General features: G+C 36.0%; 1 protein-coding gene across 3 annotated transcripts; it reads right to left on the bottom strand.

The window, feature by feature from the left end:
- Nucleotides 1-684: 684 nt before the first annotated feature.
- TpnC4 (Troponin C TpnC4) lies at nt 685-6,671 on the bottom strand. Of its 3 annotated transcripts, none has more exons than XM_067776622.1 (6): nt 6,520-6,671; nt 6,231-6,312; nt 2,148-2,181; nt 1,684-2,082; nt 1,585-1,605; nt 685-903 (listed from the first exon to the last, which is right to left on the bottom strand). In XM_067776622.1, exons 2-6 carry the CDS (start codon nt 6,231-6,233, stop codon nt 899-901), a joined length of 462 nt encoding a protein of 153 aa, XP_067632723.1. In that variant the 5' UTR covers nt 6,234-6,312; nt 6,520-6,671; the 3' UTR covers nt 685-898. The 3 variants fall into 3 exon arrangements, with proteins under 3 accessions (XP_067632723.1, XP_067632724.1, XP_067632725.1); XM_067776623.1 differs by having other exon boundaries at nt 6,404-6,558; XM_067776624.1 differs by having other exon boundaries at nt 6,400-6,554.
- Nucleotides 6,672-22,481: the final 15,810 nt, after the last annotated feature.

Here is a 22,481-nt window from a genome sequence, read left to right on the forward strand (position 1 = left end):
TGCGTTTTATGAAGATTTTCGTAAATCAGATCAGATTATTTCCAGCCAAAGATGGAAAACGGATGAGCAAGTTTAAAAAGGCACAATTAGACTGAGAGGTTAAAAGAAAGCGAGAGTTATCATTATCGACCAAGCGGGAAAGGCGTGGGTTGAAGCGCAGACTGTAAAATGACGAAGATCATGTATAGGTCTTACAGCCTAGACTAACAAAAATACTCCTTTCATTAAGAAAAGAGGACTGTACTCATGGCGAGTACCCTGCCTTCAAACTAGGGGCTGGTGCGTGGCAGCAGATGTAGGAGGAGGAAACGATTAAGTACGTTTAGCGCTCGCGCCCTGCGCTTGTCAGGATAAGGCCTCACGTATGAGGAGTGATTCAGCTGTCAGATCTTGAAGCAGCAAGTGGCATAGGTTCTAAAAGCTTCTAATATTTGACACGGGGACGGATTTATTTTATAACATAGGTTCTAGTTTTTGAAATGGTTTTCAGTTTGGTCGTTAAACAAACGTCTGGTAAAAAACAACTACGGACTCATTCAGTCTAGATGAGATTTTCACGGACCGGCCAGTTCACTCAAACCTAACCTAACCTTTTGTTGAAGATTATGATGGAAACTCGTTTAGTAGTCATGCTCATTGATCAAAACTAAGTATTGCGTCTACAACAACAATAATAAATAGTCCTTTTATGTTTCTATCACTTTAGCATTTATTTATATATTTTTAATTTATTTAATAACAAAAGGTGAATTGTGTCTAAATTAAGATCAATAACAAATTGAATTGTTAATAAAAATTATATAATAAATTATTAATAATACGAAAATTTTATTCATTGCTGCAACACAACGTTGACACTAATGTATCACTTTTGTACTTCAATAACTAGATTTGTAGCTTAACCTATAAATTAGAGAAATATCGATAATCTAATAAGTTATTAAAGGCAGTAGATATGCGAACAACAAAGTGGGTTTGTGGATAACAAATTAGTTTAAAAATTACATATTGATGGACGAGGCTCCAGTTAATAATAACAGATGTTGATGCCATTGTCATGACCAAATCAGTTGTGAGTTAGACGAGCACGGCGTCGGAAGGGATTCTGAAAAAGCTCACGATATAAAGTGAAGATTGGTACCCATTTAGGGAAACGTGGACGGAAGACGGAGTGATAACAGCTTGAACAGCGAATAGATTGGGTGGGAAATGTTTCAGTTTCTTTGATGTCGGTTGTGTGTGTAAATTGTGCGATGTTGTTTTTTCTTGTAGTTGTTGTTTTTGTATGTTTACATGTTGTGTGCTTAACACCATTAATTAAATAGGAAGAGGATTTTAGAGTGGGAGCAGCGGTATGTTTCACAGTGGGGCATGCAGGCAATATAAATGGTTTATGCCACACATCCAATGGACGCCACATTTGCTCGAATAAACGTTCGAAATGCCTTTCAATGCGACGATGCAAGCGCAAGCGACGTGTAGGACAGTCGCGATCTTTGCATGCAGATGTCCAACAAAGGCGTGGCAAAGCATCGGATGCAAACACGAAACGACGTTGGAAAATCAAATCATAGAAATCTTTACCTGTCATGACTTGCAAGAACTCTGTGAAATGATATCAAATTAAATTATTTGTTAGCGATGATTCATTCTTATATTATCTTAATTTTCATTTCAACTTACCATCAAAATCTACCGTACCCGAACCATCCGCATCAATTTCTTCAATAATCATATCCAAATCGCTAGCCGAGAGTTTATCATCCAATTCGCGTAGAATGTCACGAAGTACTTGCACAGTTAGATAACCTTTGCCCTCTTTGTCATAGACGCGGAACGCCTCTTTAAGTTCGCTAACTAAGGCAGGTGCATCATCTTCCACATCAACAAAGCGCGATGCCAACTTACAAAATTGTGAGAAATCTAGTTTTCCAGAGTTACTTTTGTCGACTTCTTTAAGTAGCGCTTTAACAGCCTTGTCATCTAGTTTTTGGCCAAGTATTTCTAAGATTTGTTGCACATCTCTGTACTCAATAGTGCCTTTTTCATCATGATCGAATGCTTTGAAGGCATTACGCATAACTAAATGGAAATAGAAAATGAGTTGAAATAAAGGTTGATCAGTTTATTTATAAGTTTAAGCTTACTTCGCAGTTGTTCCTTGTCATAGTCCGCTTCAGTCTATTGAAAAAAAAAATGTATAAAATTGTATAAAAGAGCTTAAGTATTTATTGACGAAGATTAGTTGAAATAAAAGTTTAAATTTAAATAAAATTAATTTATAAATTTATGTTTGTTTGTTTAATGGTTTATCTCAAATTTACATAACACACAAATTATAGAGACAGAATATCTCAATTGTGTTGTTAGTGTAGAAATGAGATAAACTGACTTAAACCAGGAAATAAATACAAGCAGGGTAGCCTAGTGGTTAAGGCAACTGGAGTTTCGCCGTGTGATTCGCGGTTCGAATCTCGGTGAAGCCTTTGATAACATTACGAAATTGCCTGATGATGATTGCGTGGCGATTTTCGAAATGGTACCATCGCAATATGCCAGTAAATGTTTCTTTCTTTCTTTTCAGTTTATCTTAGAATACTAATATTCAATTATTATAAGGCAGTGTTAAGCTCTTGAATTAAAATAATAAGTATTAATTTATAAAGATTTCTTGCCCTTCAGTGAAATCCATGATGCAAATAAACCAGAAGTCAATATTAAACAAGTAAGGAAGGCTAAGTTCGGCTGTAACCGAACATTACATACTCATCTGAGAGCTTTGGAGACAAAATAAGGGAAAATCACTATGAAGGAAAATGAACCTAGGGTAACCCTGAAATGTGATTGTATGACGTGGGTATCAAATGGAAGGTATTAAAGATTATTTTAAAGGGGAGTGGGCGTTAGGTCTACAGGTGGACGCGTTTTCGAGATATCGCCATAAAGGTGGACCAGGGGTGACTCTATAATGTGTTTGTATGGTATGGGTATCAAATGAAAGATTTTTATGACTATTTTAAATGGGAGTAGCCCTAAGTTTTATATGTGTATGTGTTTTGGAGATATCGAACAAAATGTGGACCTGGGTGACCCAGAACATCATATGTCGGGTACCGCTAATTTATTTATATATGTAATATCACGAAAAGTATGCCTGCCATGATTCCAAAGGCCTTTTGATTTCGCCCTGCAAAACTTTTTTATTTTCTTCTACTTAATATCGTAGGTGTCACACCATTTTAACAAAGTTTTTCCTAAAGTTATATTTTGCGTAAAAGAACCAATCCAACCACCATGTTTCGCCCTTTTTTCGTATTTCGTATTTGGTATAGAATAATGGAATTTTTCTCCTTTTTCGAAATTTTCGATATCGAAAAGGTGGGCGTGGTCATAGTCGGATTTCATCCGTTTTTATTACGAAGATAAAGTGAGTTCAGATAAGTACGCGAACTAAGTTTAGTAAAGATATATATATTTTTGCTCAAGTTATCGTGTTAACGGCCGAACGGAAGGACGGTCGACTGTGTATAGAAACTGCGCGTGGATTTAACCGATTTCTCCCAGTTACCGTCATAGAAGCTATGCCTTTACCAAATTTCACAAGGATTGGTAAATTTTTGTCGACTTATGGCATTAAAAGTGTTATAGACAAATTAAATGAAAAAGGGCGGAACCACGCCCATTTTGAAATTTTCTTTTATTTTTGTATTTTGGGACACCATAACGTTACTGGAGATGCATGTGGCCATAATTTACTTATATACTGAAAAGATATTCAATTTTTTGTTAAAATTTGGCTTTTAAAAGTTTTCTTTTTTTTTTAAGTGGGCGTCTTCGTCATCCGATTTTGCAACTTTTCATTTAGCACACATATAGTAATAGGAGTAACGTTCCTGCCAAATTTCATCACGATATCCTCAACGACTGCCAAATTACAGCTTGCAAAACTTTTAAATTACCTTCTTTTAAATGTCGGCGGCACCACGCCCATTATCCAAAATTTTACAAATTTTCTATTCTGCGTCATAATATCAACCCACCTACCAAGTTTCATCGCTTTGTCCGTCTTTGGTAATGAATTATCGCCCTTTTTCTGTTTTTCGAAATTTTCGATATCGAAAAAGTGGGCGTGGTTATAGTCAGATTTCGTTCATTTTAAACAACGGTCTGAGATGACTACGCAGGAAAGTACGTACCAAATTTCATTAAGATACCTCAAAATTTACTCAAATTATCATGTTTACGGACAGACGGACGGACGGAAATGAATTTCTGTTTTCGCCCAGATCATTTTGGTATATTAAAGTCTATATCTATCTCGATTAGTTTATGCCATTACGGAGTACCGTTATTCGAACAAAGTTAATATACACTGTGAGCTCTTCTCAGCTGAGTATAAAAACTTTAAAGTGTACCTTCTGTTTGTTGAGATAGGACTTTACGTCCACTTTCTTTGAAACAGCATGTTATTCACCTTTTCCGTTCCGCTACGTCGGTAGTATAGTAATCTCGAAACCAAATTTGACAAGTGATGACAGAAAATCGTTCCAATATAGATCATAGTAATCAGGTCTGAGGCCGTTTTTATAAGATCTAATGAGTTTGTCGACATGGCGCCATTTGCAGATTCTCTGTTCTAGTGATTGAGGAGAGCAAACTGTTTTTTTGTTTGAACCGTTCCGTCGGAAGTTCACATAACTTAGTTTACATCGCTTATTAGCTCTGTTATTCAACAAAATCAATATTCTAAACGTAACATATTCCCTCTATGGTATATAAATTCTAGAAACACACTATCGTATCACATGCAACCGGTAACTTTGTTGAATGTGGTGTTGCTTTCAGTTAAATTCCTGGATTTATTTCACTCACACCAAAATTTGCGATGCTACCTAATTCAGTCAAAAATGACTTTAAAACTGCACTTATTGAATTTTAATTTTAATTGCATAACATAGACCAGTTTTTGACAAAGCGAAGCTCGACTAGATATATTATTAAAGACTGGGTACGAATTTTTGACCGTGAACTGTTTTTTTTTTAAATCACAATAGCTTTTAACCCCCAGCGCGCTAGGGGGTTTGGAATATACCCGCGACAGGAATGCCTGTCGTAAGAGGTTACTAAAGTTCCTAAATGATTCAAGGGGTTGTGTAGCGCAAGCCTCCAATGTAAACATCACCTACCGCTGGCGAATAATTTTTTTTGGCAACCGAGGATCTAGAGACACAAGTTCCTCATTGTACTAGATGGTGGGGACGGTACGGCATAGAAGATGCAATGTGGTCATATTACTCGTTAGATCCATAATCTATTTTAATTTTTAAAAACATTTTGACAGTTGCCGATCGCCGAAGGTAATACGGGCCCTGGTAAAATTAAGTGAACTAAACTTATATTTAATAATCTGGGATATTTTCACAGTGCCTAGCCCATTGAGTTACAAAGTTAAATGACTATGGATCTAAACTGATACATAATTTTAGTTGTAGTGTTTATGCTTAGTTTTCGTTAGGCCGAGTTCACTGATACCGAAGACTGCCTCAATGGACCCGTTGATCTTTTTGAGTCAAATGCGTTGCCATTATGTCACATAACTGATTTGAAGTCGGAACAGCAGTGTTTTAAATTTTTGTCTTCATTAATATCACCAGCCGTTACAATATTTCCCGTTGTTTCACACCATGTTGCATGATTTACTGATGGAACGTCAGCTGGCAAACAAAAAAATTTGCCAACATTTTAGAAAATAAAATTTTAATGTCAAATTTGCCAAACTGTTGGGCAATTGCCATTTTCACTAAATGTGAATTTGAATGTCCCTTTGTTGTAAAAACGGACGGCAACTGCATTTGATGTTGTGTGAAAAGTCGTTTCGTCGATATTGCCAGGTTTGTAGTCAAATTTGACCTAATGGAAACCAATCACTAGTATTTAGTTGTTAACCTTTATTTGGAAATTATAGGTACTTAAGCAGATATTTCGCGATAACCTTTAAGTTTAGATAACTATGGAATTTAAGTAAACTTTTCACTGATAGAATGGATCTTAGCGAAAAAAATAAAAGCACCATATAGCAATTTTAATTGTTTATGTAAGTTCAATGTGTACATGGAAGAAGAAGAATATGTGATGGGGCATTTCAAACACATAAAAGTGAATCTAGAAACTTTTTATCGGTTGCGTAAATAAAATCACAATTTTACTTTTCACCTTCACGTTTCACTTACCATTTTGTTTAACTAATTTTAAGGATTTGTTTGTTGAAATCAGTTCTAAACTGTGTGGGAGTTGATTATCCTTTAGAATTTGCTAGAACGAAAAGTGACGTAAGAAAATAATGATTATAAATTTTTTTTAGCCACCAAAATGTAATGACCTTTCACAACGCACACATACATACACATTAAAAATACAGCCAATAATATTAAGCACGAAAATATCTCTTAACAATTAACTACGCAAAAAATTTTTAGAAAAAAAAACACTACTTTATAGACGAAAAAAAAAATTCAATACCCGTTACGCAGCAGACGTAATCGATTGACGTGTTCACGCTTCCGAATTTCGATAATCACTCAAGAGTTGTGATTTGCATCAATTAAAAAATAAGCTTTCGATCGATCTCATCGAATTAAGACACATTTAATGGTGAATGCGCGCCGTCGCTGACTAAAAAATTCAAAACAACAATATCGAACGTCGCAACATAGAACAAAAAAAGCTAAACATTTGGATGTTCATATATACATACATACATATATATAATAGGGTAAATAAATTAGGATAATATGAACATATTTGTACATCACACAGGTACAATTTGAGGGTAAACCACAATAATAATATAGATATGTATGTGTGTATGTGTATGTGAATATGCTTTCATATGTAATTAGTTGGCAACATTTTGCAGCAACATTGGCAGAAGTATCTGAAAAAGCTACAAAAAATAGAAATCTGTCAGCAGCAAAAACAAAAACACCAAAACCAATTCTTTTCTCTGCCTGTGGCTGCACTATGGGCCAAACTGTTCTAATTTTTATTTCAGAAAAACACGAATGATGCTTAAAAAAAATCCAAAATGTTCCTGCCAGCAATTTTCAAATAATTTGGTCGTCTATCGCCAAGAAGTAACTAATAATTTACCGGATTTTTTTTTTCCAAGCAGATATTTAACTGCAACGCTTTTGATATATCTTTGCTTCAATTATTTTAAGAACTCTTTTTTCAATTATAGGTTTTTCATTTTCTGAATTTGAATAAAAACTTTGAAGTGTGTGAATCGTCCAAACCGAGATTTTTGCAAATATTAAAAAAGTTGAGCAAACTTCAAAATTTTTCCCTAATTTTTTATTTGCAAGAACATATTTTCGCTTTTTTATTTATGGAGCACGAATTCATTCGCATTTTTAGGTTACTTGCCTTTCTGTTAGCCAAGCTTTGACAAGACAGTTGCTAAGGTATCCCTCTCTGCCTCTCAAATGACTTCCTAGGTTTCTATCCACTTCAGCCGAAATATTTTCTCACATCAGTATGAATCTTCTTTGTCAATTGGATACCATTTAAAATATTCTATCGAATTAGCATCGGAAATACACTACCTGATTTGGTATTGGTTTGCGACAGTGCACCATGTCATTTGGGACTTGAGCTGGCCGTTTGCGCCGTTTACCGACACCGGAAATTATTCATTAAGCAAAACGCAGTACCTATTACAGATTGAGCCCGCGCTAAACGTTATTTAAATTATTAAAAAAATACGCAGCACCCTCGTTGATATTTGAAATTTTCTGAATACATATTGTAATGAAGTGCGTTAAGAAAAAAGTGTGTTAAAAAATGTATTCTTCACTGGGTTTTTAGGCTGACATTGTTAATTGTGTTAGCCCTGGTTTTCAAATAAACAAAGTGGTCCACAAAATGAAAAGTGTAATCTGTCAAAGGCATGATATCTTCTTTTTGTTGTTTTAGCGATAAAGTTACTCCCCCAAGGCTTTGGGGAGTGTTATCGATGTAATGGTCCTTTGCTGGATACAGATCCCGTACGCTCCGTTAACACATCACCATTAAGGTACTAGCCCGACCATCTCGGGAACGATTTATAACCACATTAAACTTTCAGGCCATCCCTGCCTCCCCACCCCCATGTTCCATGAGGAGCTTGGGGTCGCCAGAGCCTCGTATGTTAGTGAAACGGGATTCGCCGCTCGAAGGTGAGGTTGAGAATTGGGTTGGAGAAGCAATATATTGGCTATACAACCCCTTGAATACCAAAGGCATGATATTTCAGCTGATTGCTTCTTGTTGACAGTTTCCAAGCAATTCCTGGGTACAGCAATATATCAATTAATCGAAATCAATGCCAATTTTCTTTTAATTTAGCATTCGGTTGTACGGCTTTGTATAGATTCGCCTTGGCTCATATCAAGTATACCGCGAACATTGTTTCCACATTAAGCTACAGCGGAGTAAGTAAACCTGACATTGTTTTCTGTATAGTTCGGCAGCTTAAATTGAAGTAATCTTGCGAATTGAGTGGAAGGCATTCGAATGGAGTGTAATGAAGAACAGCAGGGAGCACAGACTTGCATTGCATCAACATAACTTCAATCTTTGTGTAACAATATTACAGATAAAATTAATAAAGATAATTAAATATAAGCAAACATTTTCTCGTAATTACTGCAAATAAGGTGACCTAAAGTTTAACGATTTAAGTTGAATTTTCTAAAGGATTTTCGTAATATGGCCATTAGTGATGGTTGTGTACGCGTGCTAATTTTGAGCGATCAGCTGTTAGTTGCCCTACTTGTTTAAGGTTTACAATGACATATACGCTTACATTTTGTATACCACTTATACAGCATGCCAATGCTGTCGTCCTAAGAAGGAATGTGAATATCTACTTATTACTGGAACTGACATATTGAACTTAACTTGTTTGTAACTTTCCCAGATACGCAAAAAAAGTTCAAATTTGAAGATATGTAAAAAAGATAAATTCTGAATTCGTTTTACGCCTTTGTAAAAGGCTTAACTTCGAAAAAACAGTGCAGATACCCACGTTCTTTATTAGGGCTACAGAATACCATTTAAAACTTACATCCTATTTTCCCCAAAATAAATCCTACCGTTCTGGACAATACGGTGTAGCTCCAAGTTTCAGAAACCAGGCGTAACTGTTGCGAAGTGTACTTTTTCACATTTCAAAACCAAATATATTGTATTCCAGTTTTTTCCAAAACTGTTTTAATAACTAATTAATAAGATAGTCAGGCTTGGCGTCTTTTGTTACAGCCCCAGAACGAAAATGGCCACAATTATTTCGTAGAACCTTTATTTCGAATACCTCTATAGCTTTCCCACCTAATGTTGTCAGCATAAATATATGTTTTTTCACCATACAACAGGACGGAAATGAAAAGTAGCATGTTAAAACAGATTTTTGTTCGCGGTGACGCTACTTTTTTCTAAATTGCCTACTTAGTATAATATATGTCGATAAAACTACCCAAAACTATTAGAAGAAGAAGAGAACATGCTCGAATCTCGGCTGCGACGATTTACTTATCCGAAGCGATGTAAGGATCTCAACTGAAAAGTAGATGGAAAATTGGTCTAACCTATTTGAAATTCTACTTCAAGAATTTTATTTGTAGGTACATAGACATTATATTTTTTTTTTTAAGTTTTCTCAAATTCTCTAACTTTTTCGTTTGTAGTTATTGCGTTTTGATTTGGAGCTCCTCAAAAACTATGGGCAAAACATCCGTCTATCGGAACATTGATTTATTTGCCCATTTCTCGATTAAGTTTAGCTGTCTTACATCTGATTACTAAAACATTTAATCTCCAACAACATGACGTATGCAAGGCACCTCCAATATTCGTTAAATCTTATTTAAGTTATTGTAAGCTTTATCAACTTTTATCACCAAAGCCAACATTACAGGCCCATCGTCAAGTTGGCACATCACATTAAATTGTATCAACTCGAATTGAGTTGAATTAGACTGGCTTTGAATTGAACTCGATGTGACTGGGCGATGGAACCGATCACCGGGGGAGTGTTTTTACCGCTACGATAAATATTACGCGAAACACAAACCAAACAAATTAATACACACTTAAAAATATATATTTAAGTGGGTATAGGAAAACAGTTGTTAATTTATGCAACCAGTTATAATTGTATATACCTATGTGCAGTTGATTGTGACAATTTTTTATAGCCAACTTTGTATTGAACTGTCTAGCAGTCACATTAGCCTATATTTTTGAGTTTACATACAGATATACACATATACAGCTTTCGTTATTCACCTGCAGCAAATCACCGAATTCTAATTATGCTGGGAAGGACAGTGGCATTTTAAAAACGGATAACTTGGGGACAGCTACCGTGGAGCGGCTACCGTGGTGTGATGGTAGCGTGCTCCGCCTATCATGCCGTATGCCCTGGGTTCAACTCCCGGGCAAAGCAACATCAAAATTTTAGAAATAAGATTTTTCAATTAGAAGAAAATTTTTCTAAGCGGGGTCGCCCCTCTGCAGTGTCTGGCAAGCGCTCCGATTGTATTTCTGCCATGAAAAGCTCTCAGTGAAAACTCATCTGCCTTGCAGATGCCGTTCGGAGTCGTCATAAAACATGTAGGTCCCGTCCGGCCAATTTGTAGGGAAAAATCAAGAGGAGCACGACGCAAATTGGAAGAGAAGCTCGGCCTTAGATCTCTTCGGAGGTTATCGCGCCTTACATTTATTTTTTTTTAATTTGGGGACAGAGGTGTGACATGCATATCTTCAAAAGTAAAGAGTTTAAGGAACTAATCATTGGTGGAATGCAAGATAGAAAAAAATATGATTTTGTCAGACAAAGGCAGAAACGGCACATTAAGACATGAATTAGGGGAATGGGCTTGGAAGAGCGGCAATTTTGCTTTTACGATTCCAAAACCATTACTTTTATATGAACAACTAGTAATAAAAAAATATACTTACATTTGCAAAGAGTGAATCCGAGGATGACGAGAGAGAAGAAAGGCAAAAATTGATATAAAAACTCCTCCTACAATCTTCGGAAGATGCAGAAGAAGATCTTGCCACTCTTACTGCGAGGAACATGGATCTTATGACGAAGCACCGGAAGTTAGAAGCAAACTCAAGGCAACCACCTCGGCTAAAGATGATGGCCCAAAATGAGCCCTTAACTATCAGGGTTAAGACGCGAATAAATTATCTACGTCTGGATTATCGAACGCACAGGGCTGAAAGAGGATTAGGCTGGATGAGGGACCTGGCAGAACAGCATCAAGGACTTCGGCTGCGGCAACAAGAAGTCTCTGGATTTATTCACGAAAGCGGTCCGGGATGGGGCGCTCTATGGCCAGAAGCTCAGTTAGAGGTGATCCCGCCATTCAGGTTATCGCTTTATCGAATGGTTTCAGTGTAGATGTTGCCTCAAGGAATAATAGCAGAATCAAAAATTAAGCCAATTAAAGCGAAATAGGGAGCTTAAGGAAAATGAGTAGCAGATGACTACGATGGCCATTTCCAAGACTAGAGCTGGCAGCGACCTTTGTAATGGGGTTATTAGGTTCGGCTCAACGGTAAGAGATAGAGTTAGAGAGGAAGTTATAGATATCACCTTGGCCACAGATTCTCCCACAACCAGTATTTATAACTAGATAGTAACCAAATTTTGAATTGGAAGTCTCTCGACCATTCAATATTCCGAAAAATACAAACTGAGCAAAATACTGTGATTTAATATCCCAAAAACTTGCATCCACAGAAGTGGAAGTCAGAAGAAGAACTGGCAATATAGACAGCGCGGTAAATCGGTTAATAGAGATATTAATCAGCAATTTCGAACACTGTTATCTCCTAACTAGGCCATGCACTAAACCTAGGACAATGTGGTGGCACATAGTTAGGCATACTTATCAACAACAAGAAAACTTTTCAGCAAAGCTAAACAATTCCGACTCGAAGATGACTGGGATGCCTACAGATGCAGCTTTAACAAATATAAAAGCTGCTTTAAAAAAAAAAAATAAATGTAAGGCGCGACAACCTCCGAAGAGATCTAAGGCCGAGCTTCTCTTCCAATTTGCGTCATGCTCCTCTTGATTTTCCCTACAAATTGGCCGGACGGGACCTACATGTTTTATGCCGACTCCGAGCGGCATCTGCAAGGCAGATGAGTTTTCCCTGAGAGCTTTTCATGGCAGAAATACACCCGGAGCTCTTGCCAAACACTGCTGAGGGGCGACTCCGCTTAGAAAAATTTTCTTCTAATTGAAAAATCTTATTTCTAAAATTTTGATGTTGCTTTGCGCTGGGTTTGAACCCAGGGCATACGGTGTGGTAGGCGGAACACGCTACCTTCACACCACGGTGCTGCTTTAGGAAGCCAAAAAAGGAGTCGTAAAAACAATACCTTGAGAACGTGGTGACAACGATCACTATCTTGGTCAAACGTAGCCCAAAGTAGCATAATCAGGAAACGCGATGGAGATACACTTTCCGAACATCGAAGACAAGAATAAGATACTATTGGCTATTAAATCACTCGAACCATTCAAATCGGCGGGGCGAAGGGAGTGATAACGACCATGTTGAAAGCCGCTTGCGACAAATTGATACCCCATCTACATGGTATTTTTTCATGATGCCTACATCATTGTTATGTTCCCGAAGCCTGGTGAGGTAAGCGGGTGGTGTTTATTTATAAACAGAGAAACACACTACTAGGAAGCCTACGGGTCAATATGCCCCTCCTCCTTTATCCTTAAAAAACTAGAGACTTATAAACCTGTCCTCGCGAAATCACTCAACTGAATGCACCTTGGCAGCCTTCCTTGAAATTGAGGGTGTCTTCAACAATGCTCAAATGGAGGCCATCAAAAAGGCTCTATAGTTGCATGGATCGATTCTTTGAAACTTGGGAGTAGATTGATTATGGTTACAAGAACATAAAAATTTGTTTCAGTTAATTTCATAAATTGTAAAAGTCAATCCCTTGAACACATTATATAATACAAAACTTAATAAAAAGTTCTAGTTTAAAATGAACCGATGTACTTATATTTGGTGATTTTGTTTTTAATTTTCAGAAGCATGTGACACACCCTCCTCTCCGCCCCTGTTTGAGAATTTGGTGCCACATCAGAATGCCATAGCAAATAAAGCGGCACCAAAAAATTCAATTCATAAGATCATCAGCAAGCCACATGGCGTTTAATGTGTTTCCACCAAAAGGGGAGGAAGGTGTTGCTGTTGCTATTAATTTGTTGTTTTATTCTACGTGAGCACTTTCTTACCGGTGCTTTTCTTACTTATATTTGTTTGAGGTAATTTTTCATCACTTTCAATTTTGAATCAACTTATTTTGAAAATCATTCTTCTGGCCTACTTCATTTCCACATTCTTCTCATAGTTTAACACAAGCAGACCCCATACATATATATATATATGTACATTCAATTTCCAAATACAATAATACAACGAACTTTCAGGATCACATAGATTTGGTTATCTTTGAAATATTAAGAATGTAGCATATTTCTGATAGCTTAACAACTTTACAGGTGTTGTCAGAAGCTGTAATTATAAATATTACTATGAAATTTCCGAGTTCGGCCCGTACTTTCAATACAAGTTCATTTCAGTTTGTCAGTTTAACTACGCTTAAACTTGCAAGCTATGCTATGTTTTTGGGTTAACTTTAATTGAAGTTTAAGCTGAGCTTGAGCGGCCGATCTGACAGGGTTAAACTCTATTTAACCTATCAGTTATTTGCGTTCTTGCTGATTTTGATTGCCAAATATGAAAATGAAAGCAACGCAGTGTTTCAAAACAGTGGCTCAACTTGAGAATCATACCTTATCATCCGGTCCTAATGATCGGGAGCGAGACAAACATTTTTGCACGTAAATGCAACAATAACAATTTGAGCCAGATAGATTCAGATAGATTTGTGAGCCAGATAATTTGGAGGTCGCTGCTTGGCCATTAGCCTTATAGGCCCGACAAATAAGATTTTTAATGCAGCATCGTGCGTAGGCAGTGGAGTAGATTACATATATTTGATAGAGAGCGACAAATAGCGCATCACCAGCGCCATCTGGCATGCAAAAGTAACCAACTTTCAACTTTTGTTCTAGGCAAAGCATTAGAAAGATTTGATATTTGTTTTGGCTATGAATGGACAAGCCGGAATAAGTTTCAAATGCTAAGTCTAAAATTCTGTTTATATTTACAAACGCGCAATATCTGTTGCGATTCTGACGATGTTCGCTTCTGCATCCAAACTTTTGAACATGATAAAATTCTGTGCGACGCAGCCATTATGAGTAAAATGAAACACAACAGCGACGTCTGCTTATCACAACTCATATGTACAAAATAAAAAACAAAAACTTTGCTTCTGAAGTCTACCACTGATCCAGAGCATTCCCGTGACAATTAAGCGTGATATGGAGCTAGAAAATTTTCTGGATGATGGCTATTGCGTTCTTAACAAGCTAGTTCTCAACTTGAGAAAAAGGTCAATCAAGACTCAAGTATAATTCTCTAGTTGGACTCAAATGTAAAGCTTCAATACTACAGTATTTTAATGAAAAAAATAAAACATGTAAAAATCATTTTTAATTTATAACGCTTCATAATGCTCCAACCACTTGTTCATTTCACACAACGAACAGCTCTTATTTTTGGGGGTGCCAGCTTGGAGAAGATTTTTTTTTTTCAAATGCGGCTCTAGTCGATATCCAGTGTGTGATATAAATTGAAGAAATGTGCTGGATACTCATCTGAGAACTATAAATATCTTCAAGGTTCATGAATAATTTGAGAATAATGTTGGAGCTCAACTCGAGTACAATAGATTAGGTTAGGCTGGATAAATATGACGACCTTAAACTGGGACCAAAAACTGCTCTGGAGTTTAACTGGAGTTTAAATTTGCCTGTAGTTTGTTTAAGCAAACTTAGTTTAAGCTTAGCTTAACCAACTATTGAAAAAACAGGCCTTATGGTATTCAATTAATCGACGATAAAAATTTTTGAACCATTCGCCTTACTGCTGTTTAATGTTGTTTTCAAGCGCTCTTTACCCGTTGGAAAAAATAGCTGCCATCACTGTAAGTTACTCGTAAGCGCATGTGAAAAGACAGATACATAATTTGGCGCGATATCCCCCCAAAGGATAATTGGCCGATTTTCTCCTCCAGCTTTCATCATGCAGCTTTTAGATTTCTCTGTTTTATTCATCTGGGAATTTCTATTTTTTCAGAACATCAGGAATTTTTTTGTCACATGCTATTGGAATTTTTTGTAGCCTTTTTTTCCTGGTTTTATTATATTACTGCTTCTGTTGTTTTTAACTGTTTTGCTTTGGTGATGATAAAAAAAAAAAAATAAACGTAAGGCGCGATAACCTCCGAAGAGATTTTAGGCCGAGCTTCTCTTACAATTTGCGTCGTGCTCCTTTTTAATTTTTCCTAAAAATTGGCGGGACGGGATCTACTTGTTTTATGCCGACTCCGAACGGCATCTGCGAAACAGATGAGTTTTCACTGAGAGCTTTTCATGGCAGAAAGACACTCGGAGTACTTGCCAAACACTACCGAGGGGTGACCCCGCTTAGAAAAATTTTCTTCTAATTGAAAAACCTAATTTCTAAAATTTTGATGTTGCTTTGCCCGGGGTGTGAACCCAGGGCATACGGTGTGGTAGGCGGAGCACGCTACCATCACACCACGGTGAGAATAATCTACCAGAGAAGTAACCGATCGAATGTCCGTAGTCTTCGGATAACCTTCGGAGAGTTTTTTGTCGTTATAAAAAAACAAGCAAACAAAGAGATCTCGTTCTCAACATCCAAATGAAAGGTTGACCTACATATGTATAGCAAACAAAATATGAACTCGTTCAGGAAATGAAAACGCAATTTATAAATTGTCAATATACACAATTGGCAGGGAACAATTTAATACAATTCAGCTGAAAATTGTGAACAAATTTTTAAGGTGTAAACAATAATGAATTCGAACCTAAAATTAACCAAGAGTACTTGCATTTTGAAAACAATTACAAAAAAGTCCAAATAAAAAAGCAAAATCTAAAACAAAAATAACAAAAAACCAAAATACTAGGGCGCTTTATGTCTGTGGGAGGCCGCGACATGCACTCGATTGGCAAATCAAATACGCTAATTTATTTCATCAAATCAACAAATAAAAAAATGCTTTTATTTTAAACTCTATGAAGCAAATATATGTGTATATGTAAATATATAGGGCTGCGCTCGGCCTCATGTGATCGATTTGTTTGAAATATTTGTGGTCGGTGGATATAAAGAAATAGCAGGGAAATGTGAAATTTGCAACATATAAAAAGTGAAAAATTTTGTTAAAATATCAAGAGAAATTACAACTTCTGTACAATAACTAAACTAATTAAATACAAGTAAAGGTGTCTAAGTTCGGGTGTAACCGAACATTATATACTCAACGTGAGCTTCAATTGTACATTTCATTTCAGTTAAATTACTTTTCTACATAACACGTGGCCCCACCCGTTTAAAAGAAAAATGTCTCCCCATTTCCTCTTACAGTAAAACTTGCTAAGTGAAATATCATTGATTCAGAACTATTTTTTGCTAGGTTGTAGCTTATTATTCTAGTCTACGACCCTTTTAAACTTGTTTTATATCTAAGTTGGAGCGGTCCTTAACCGATCCCATCTACTTTTACTATAAATATTTTCTGCTACAAGGAAAATATTTGTACACAATTTCATTTCGATATGTTAATTGTTCTTCAATTTATGGCTCCAAGGGGCGGTGCCACACCCATTTTCAAAAATTTGACTGTTTTCAGATTTAATGTTATAATTCAATTTAGAAAGTAAAATTCTATTGATACAAAGCTTTTTTTGCTAAGATAGAGCTTATTATTTTCGTCTACGACCCTAAAAAATCTTTTATATAAAAGTGGGCGTGGTCTTTAACCGGTCTTGGCCATTTTTTCTAGAACTGTTTCCTGCTATAAGGAAAATATATGTACCCAATTTTGTTACGATATGTAAATTTATCTTCGAGTTTGGCTCCCGAAACATAGAAAATTGCTGAGTCATAAAAGGGGTGGTGCTATACCCATTTTTTTAAATTTGAAATTTTTTCTATTTATTGTTGTAAATCCTTAAGTAAACCCTAATTAAACTGCGAGTTAACCCATATCCTCCCATTGTTCGATAAATCGGACAGCAACTTTTACTGTTTCTAACAATTTTTTCTGAGCTATTATTTTGAAGTAACATGCGATATTTCATCTTTTCTTTAAAAAGTTTCCTACATTATTACGTATAATTATTTTTAGTCACCTTCTCTCACTCGTATGACAGGATAAAAGAAAACCAACTTATTTTTTACTTAAAACAAATGCCTAGCACGCAAATATGGTACCGTTTTAGCATCTACAATCCACTTAGATATTCGATGTTGTTAGCGCCGTAGCACAGAGATTCGTGTCTCCGCTATTACGCACAACTCGCAATAATTGCCGCTTGATGGGTCTAACTCTCTTTGGCGCGCCTAGCTTAGAGAGTTACAAACACTTTTTTCTTTTTATCATTCGACGAACAAATGGTTCCATATTTTGGTCATCATTACTGCAAAATGTAATTTAAGCCATATGCTGTATCAGGCGATAAGTACCTACGATTAGAAAGTTGGATTGGAAGCAGATATGGTTTTACATTTTCTTTAGATTGTTGAATATCCGAACCGTCATATAATTAATTTTGACAACTATTTGACGACCCACTAATTAATGAACCTATTATCTTACATCGTTTTCTTTTTTTCAAAAAAATGTTTACTTTGATAAATGGTAAAATCTTAATAGAGTTACTCCTACTGCTGAATAGTACCAACTTTAATTGTGGATGGTAAGAACATAAATGGCTACCGCGTGTATCAGCTGATTCTATTATTTACAACCCTTGCGCACCGTACAAAAATTGTTACACTTTTTCTAGAAAAGAAAACGCAACCGGAAAGGGAAATTTTTTAACCGCAATAAGATTTTGGTTTTTCATTGGTAGAACGAACCAGGCATGCTTAACGAACGAAACGATATCATTTCGTTACGATAATCAACGCTAATAAACGAAACGAAGTCACAACGTTAATTTGTCGTTCTTAACGTTAATAAACGAAACGAAATGACTTCGTTTCGTTTATTAACGTTGATTATCGTAACGAAATGATATCGTTTCGTTCGTTAAGCATGCCTGGAACGAACAATGGCGTGGTTACAGTTGCAAAAACTTCGACGAATTCGTTCTAGATAATGTTACTGTAACAAGATGTGAGGAAATTGTTCAACTCATTAATTGCCTCGAGATTGCATATTCTCTTATAATAACCGCTGATAATGAGAGCTCCAGAAATGCTGAAGAGGTAGAAGAGAGTGACCCTAGTTAGTTTCCGGGATCGTCTAAGTATCATCCAATAAATCTCCTGAAACTTCATGGACACTATCTTATTATGAAAATAATAAAAACTGAAATGCGAATTGGACCACTATCACAGTTCTTTCATTGTATTTAATATTGTTTTTTGTCATTACATTTGAAAAATTAAATATTAGTTGATAAACCATTATCTTGATATAATTTAGTTTTTTACACCCCCACTTGTGCCCAGTGTTCGAGTAATCGAACTCCTGATATCTCAAAAACTAAAAACCCAAAAATTTTACCTCCAATTTTTATTCAGCGACCCATTTTTACCCTGATCTAAAATTTTCAGTAAAATACTAGAAAAAAAATTTTGTCAAGAATCAAATGGCTTTAAGCGAATATAAACATGCTCTGAGTTAGTCACGCGAGTCATATTTTTAACACCTAAAAACCGTGCTTTGACTATCTTAAAAAAGCTCATGTCGACACTTACTAAAGCCGCTGGGATCTTTTGAATATCTTTGCATCCACTTCAAAAACGATTGAAGATGTTGTGATTTTATTAAAAACCATCTTTCCTTTTCAAAACAGAATTACTCTAGACTAGAATCACAACTTCGGTTGATTACCACACCCACTTTCAATATAAAATTTGAAAATATGTACACATACCGAACACGCATACAAATTTGAGATCTGTAGTCTCTACCGCTTCTATCCATGTATTTGGCGAAGAAAAAATGTATATTGCTCATAAAAATATATTTACACAACAATTTAAGATAGTAGAAAATGGAATGAGGACGATCGACTTCACTATTTCCCGAAATATTTTCATATCCATCTCAAAGTTTAAATATTTAACATTTTTTACATGGCTGTCACCCGATCAAAAAATACGGTACAGAGTATAGGAAACATTTTAAACACGGGTAAAATTTCCGCCAGAACGAAAAAGCCGATCTGGAAACCAATGTTCTGGGAGTGCTCAAATTCTAGAGGGAAGTTGTCTACGTCTTGTTAAACGGAGGCAGCGTTGAAAAACCTAGCGATGTTGATAAATTTCCACCCGTTCTTCATAGTCATTGCTACTGGAGTATTCCACGTTTGGTACGGGACAAATCGTGTACATTTTTTTTAATTTTTAGGCCTTAACCCTCCGATAGATTGTGGCGTCTGGCCAGACGAGACGGCTTTATTTTCGTGAATAACTTTACTGCTACCCAGCCTACTATGAAAAGCTTTAGTGACTTTTTAAGTTTAGAGGCGGTTTTTATAATAATTCCGAAAACGATATTTTTTTCTTTTTATTTTATCTGTTTTTTTGTACCAAAGTTGATTATGTCACATTTTAGCGCTGTCGTCTGATTAGACGAACATAGCCTATAAGACCTCATAGTTTGTATTCATTTCAAAATTTATCAATAAAATTTCAAACTTATTTCTGCGTAGTCACAGTGTGCGCCGTGTTTCTTAAAAATTGTATAAAAAATCAAATATTTGTGGATTTTGTTTAATTTTTTTTTGTGCACCAAACTTGATTATGACACTTTTTAGCGTTGTCGTCTTTCTAGCCGAACATATTTTTAAGCCTATAAAACCTCATAGATCGCATTCATTTCAAAATTTCTCAATAAAAATTCAAATATTTGTGGATAAAGTTCAAAATGTAAAATTTCGTCTGGTCAGCCGACAACGCTGTGTTGAATATTTTCACCGCTAATCAGAGGGTTAACTAAAAAACTATAACATTTTCAAACAAAGATTTAGTGCATTAGAATTGTATGGTACATGTGTAAATAAAAATAGAAACCTTCTCTTGAAATATTTGTATATGCGTATGAAAAATTACAAAAAATCATCCGTTTGTACGGGACACCAGTGAGTCAGGTAAAACTTCAGCGAAACTATTAATATTAAAAAAAAAAAAAACAAATAGTTCATTTGGTAATAGTTGTATCAAGGTTTGTTAAAATAACAAACAAAATTTAAATTAATTTAATAATTTGGGAAAATTTTAAACAAAGTGACATCAGGACGGACAAGGTGACAGCTGTTTGATTATACCTGTCGCCTTGTCCGCCCTGATGTCAAGTTGTTTAAATTTTTCCCAAATTATTAAATAAATTATAAATTAAAAAATGCTTCAAATAAATGTTTTCATACATTTAAAGCAATAAGGGTAATTCCCGCTTAAAACTCATAAAAATTTAAATTTGTTTATTCGAAAAAAAAAAAATTATTGTTTAAAAATAAATTGTTTTTACGGGACTCGTGTGCAATTCACTTTTCTAGTTTCGATTTCGCCTATGCAATATATCGAAGCATGCTCCGTCCGCTTCCTCCAAAAATCCTGGTTCAAGCACCGGGCAAAGCAACTTCAAATATTTAGATACAAGTTTTCTCAACTTCGAGTGTATTCCTGCCGTGGAAAATTTCGCAGTGAAAATTGATTTACCTTGCAAATGTCGTTCGAAGTCGGCGTAAAACAAATTAAAAGGAGCACGACGTAAATTGGAGGAGAAGCTAGGCCTAAATTCTCTTTTGGAAATTTACCTCCAGTTTACTTATTTGTGTATTAACATACATGTTCCAGGTAGAGGCTGAGTCTATGTACAGCCCCCTCACTCAACCCCGTTGATCCGCCACTGGCAGAAATCGTTACAGAAGCATAAACATTTTGAAATATTACCATCACTTACATATATTTTGCATCACATCTATTTTTCCGACGTGGTTTATAAAAATGCTAAGTGATCAGCGGCAATTTGTCATGCTGTTTACCCAAAATTAATATCCATAAAATATTTATGATGATGCCACGTCAGTTATGTGATGTCTGCCGCAAACATATCATCGGGAAGTTGGCGTAGTTCACTTTGTCTCAGGCGCAAAAAAATGACAACATTGCACTCGCGCGTCACTGAATTATGGCGCCAAGAAATATTTTCCCCTATCCATTAAAATATCATATGCGAGTATGTATTAACCACCCCTCCAGGAAATCAATAGTTGGTGAACAAAATTTGTTTCTTATCTTAATTTTTTTTTCACAATTTGATAAGATATATGGTTGTTGCAGAAGCCCCGATTTGGCAAGAAAGCATTATTTAAAACATATTGATTTTTAATATCACCTGGTTTGCTTACTAGTGGAAGTTTTTAATATTATAGGTTAGGTTGAACAAGCCGGTCAACGAAGTCCTCACATACACTGAACATGTCCATAGTGTTTCCAGAATTTGTTTGACGACCACGCGAAAAAACAGCAATTGGGTACCAGGACATATGCTATAAACTATCTTCGCCCACTTAGCATATACTGAAAATTTTCTAAATCCTGTCTTAATAGTTGTCTCGAGATCAGGCAACTCTGCCGCCCCTTGAAGCTGAAGCCTTGATTTTACGAGCGCAGGACACAAACAAAACAAGTGCTTAACCGCTTTTTCCTGCCGCCCACATTTCCTGTATCTGCTAGATGGCGTATGGCCATGCGACCTGCACTCAAACTGCCACAAGACATTAAGCCTTGTTGCGTTTGGTAACGCTTTATTCTTAGCCATAAGATCTGCAGGCGCGAGTCGCGATGTGCAGAATGGCATGCAATGCTGCTGTCGGAATAGTCTTTAAGGCTTCCGGTTTGTCAGCCATTGATAACCTGGATAACACCTCTGCCACACGTGCATCCTAGAATGCTCTTACATACACACAGCACCACGGAGGCAATATTTTGTGCTGTACTTTTCTTATAAGATTACCTTTTCCAGGTTAGGCTCAGTCCAATTCTCGACCTTATATTTCCTAGTAAATAAAACTATATCGGTTTTTTACCCGTTGGCGTTGGAACTGACTTCAGATGTCAGGCATTTTCTTAAAAAAAAAATCACAAATAAAACTTGAAGTTAATTATAAATTAGGTATTTAAGGCAGTAAATAAGTTTTACCAACTTTCTCGACAGTTTAACCACATTGACAAAGACCACGGATCAACTGCCAATTGTCAAAATCGAT

Source organism: Eurosta solidaginis, chromosome 3 (genome assembly GCF_040869045.1).
Source record: "Eurosta solidaginis isolate ZX-2024a chromosome 3, ASM4086904v1, whole genome shotgun sequence".
Taxonomy (NCBI): domain Eukaryota; kingdom Metazoa; phylum Arthropoda; class Insecta; order Diptera; family Tephritidae; genus Eurosta; species Eurosta solidaginis.

Coding starts and splice junctions, on each gene's coding strand:
- TpnC4 (XM_067776622.1), bottom strand. Junction 2,083..2,147: donor TGACAAGGAACAACTGCGAA/GTAAGCTTAAAC, acceptor ATTTCCATTTAG/TTATGCGTAATGCCTTCAAA. Junction 1,606..1,683: donor GGGTACGGTAGATTTTGATG/GTAAGTTGAAAT, acceptor ATCATTTCACAG/AGTTCTTGCAAGTCATGACA.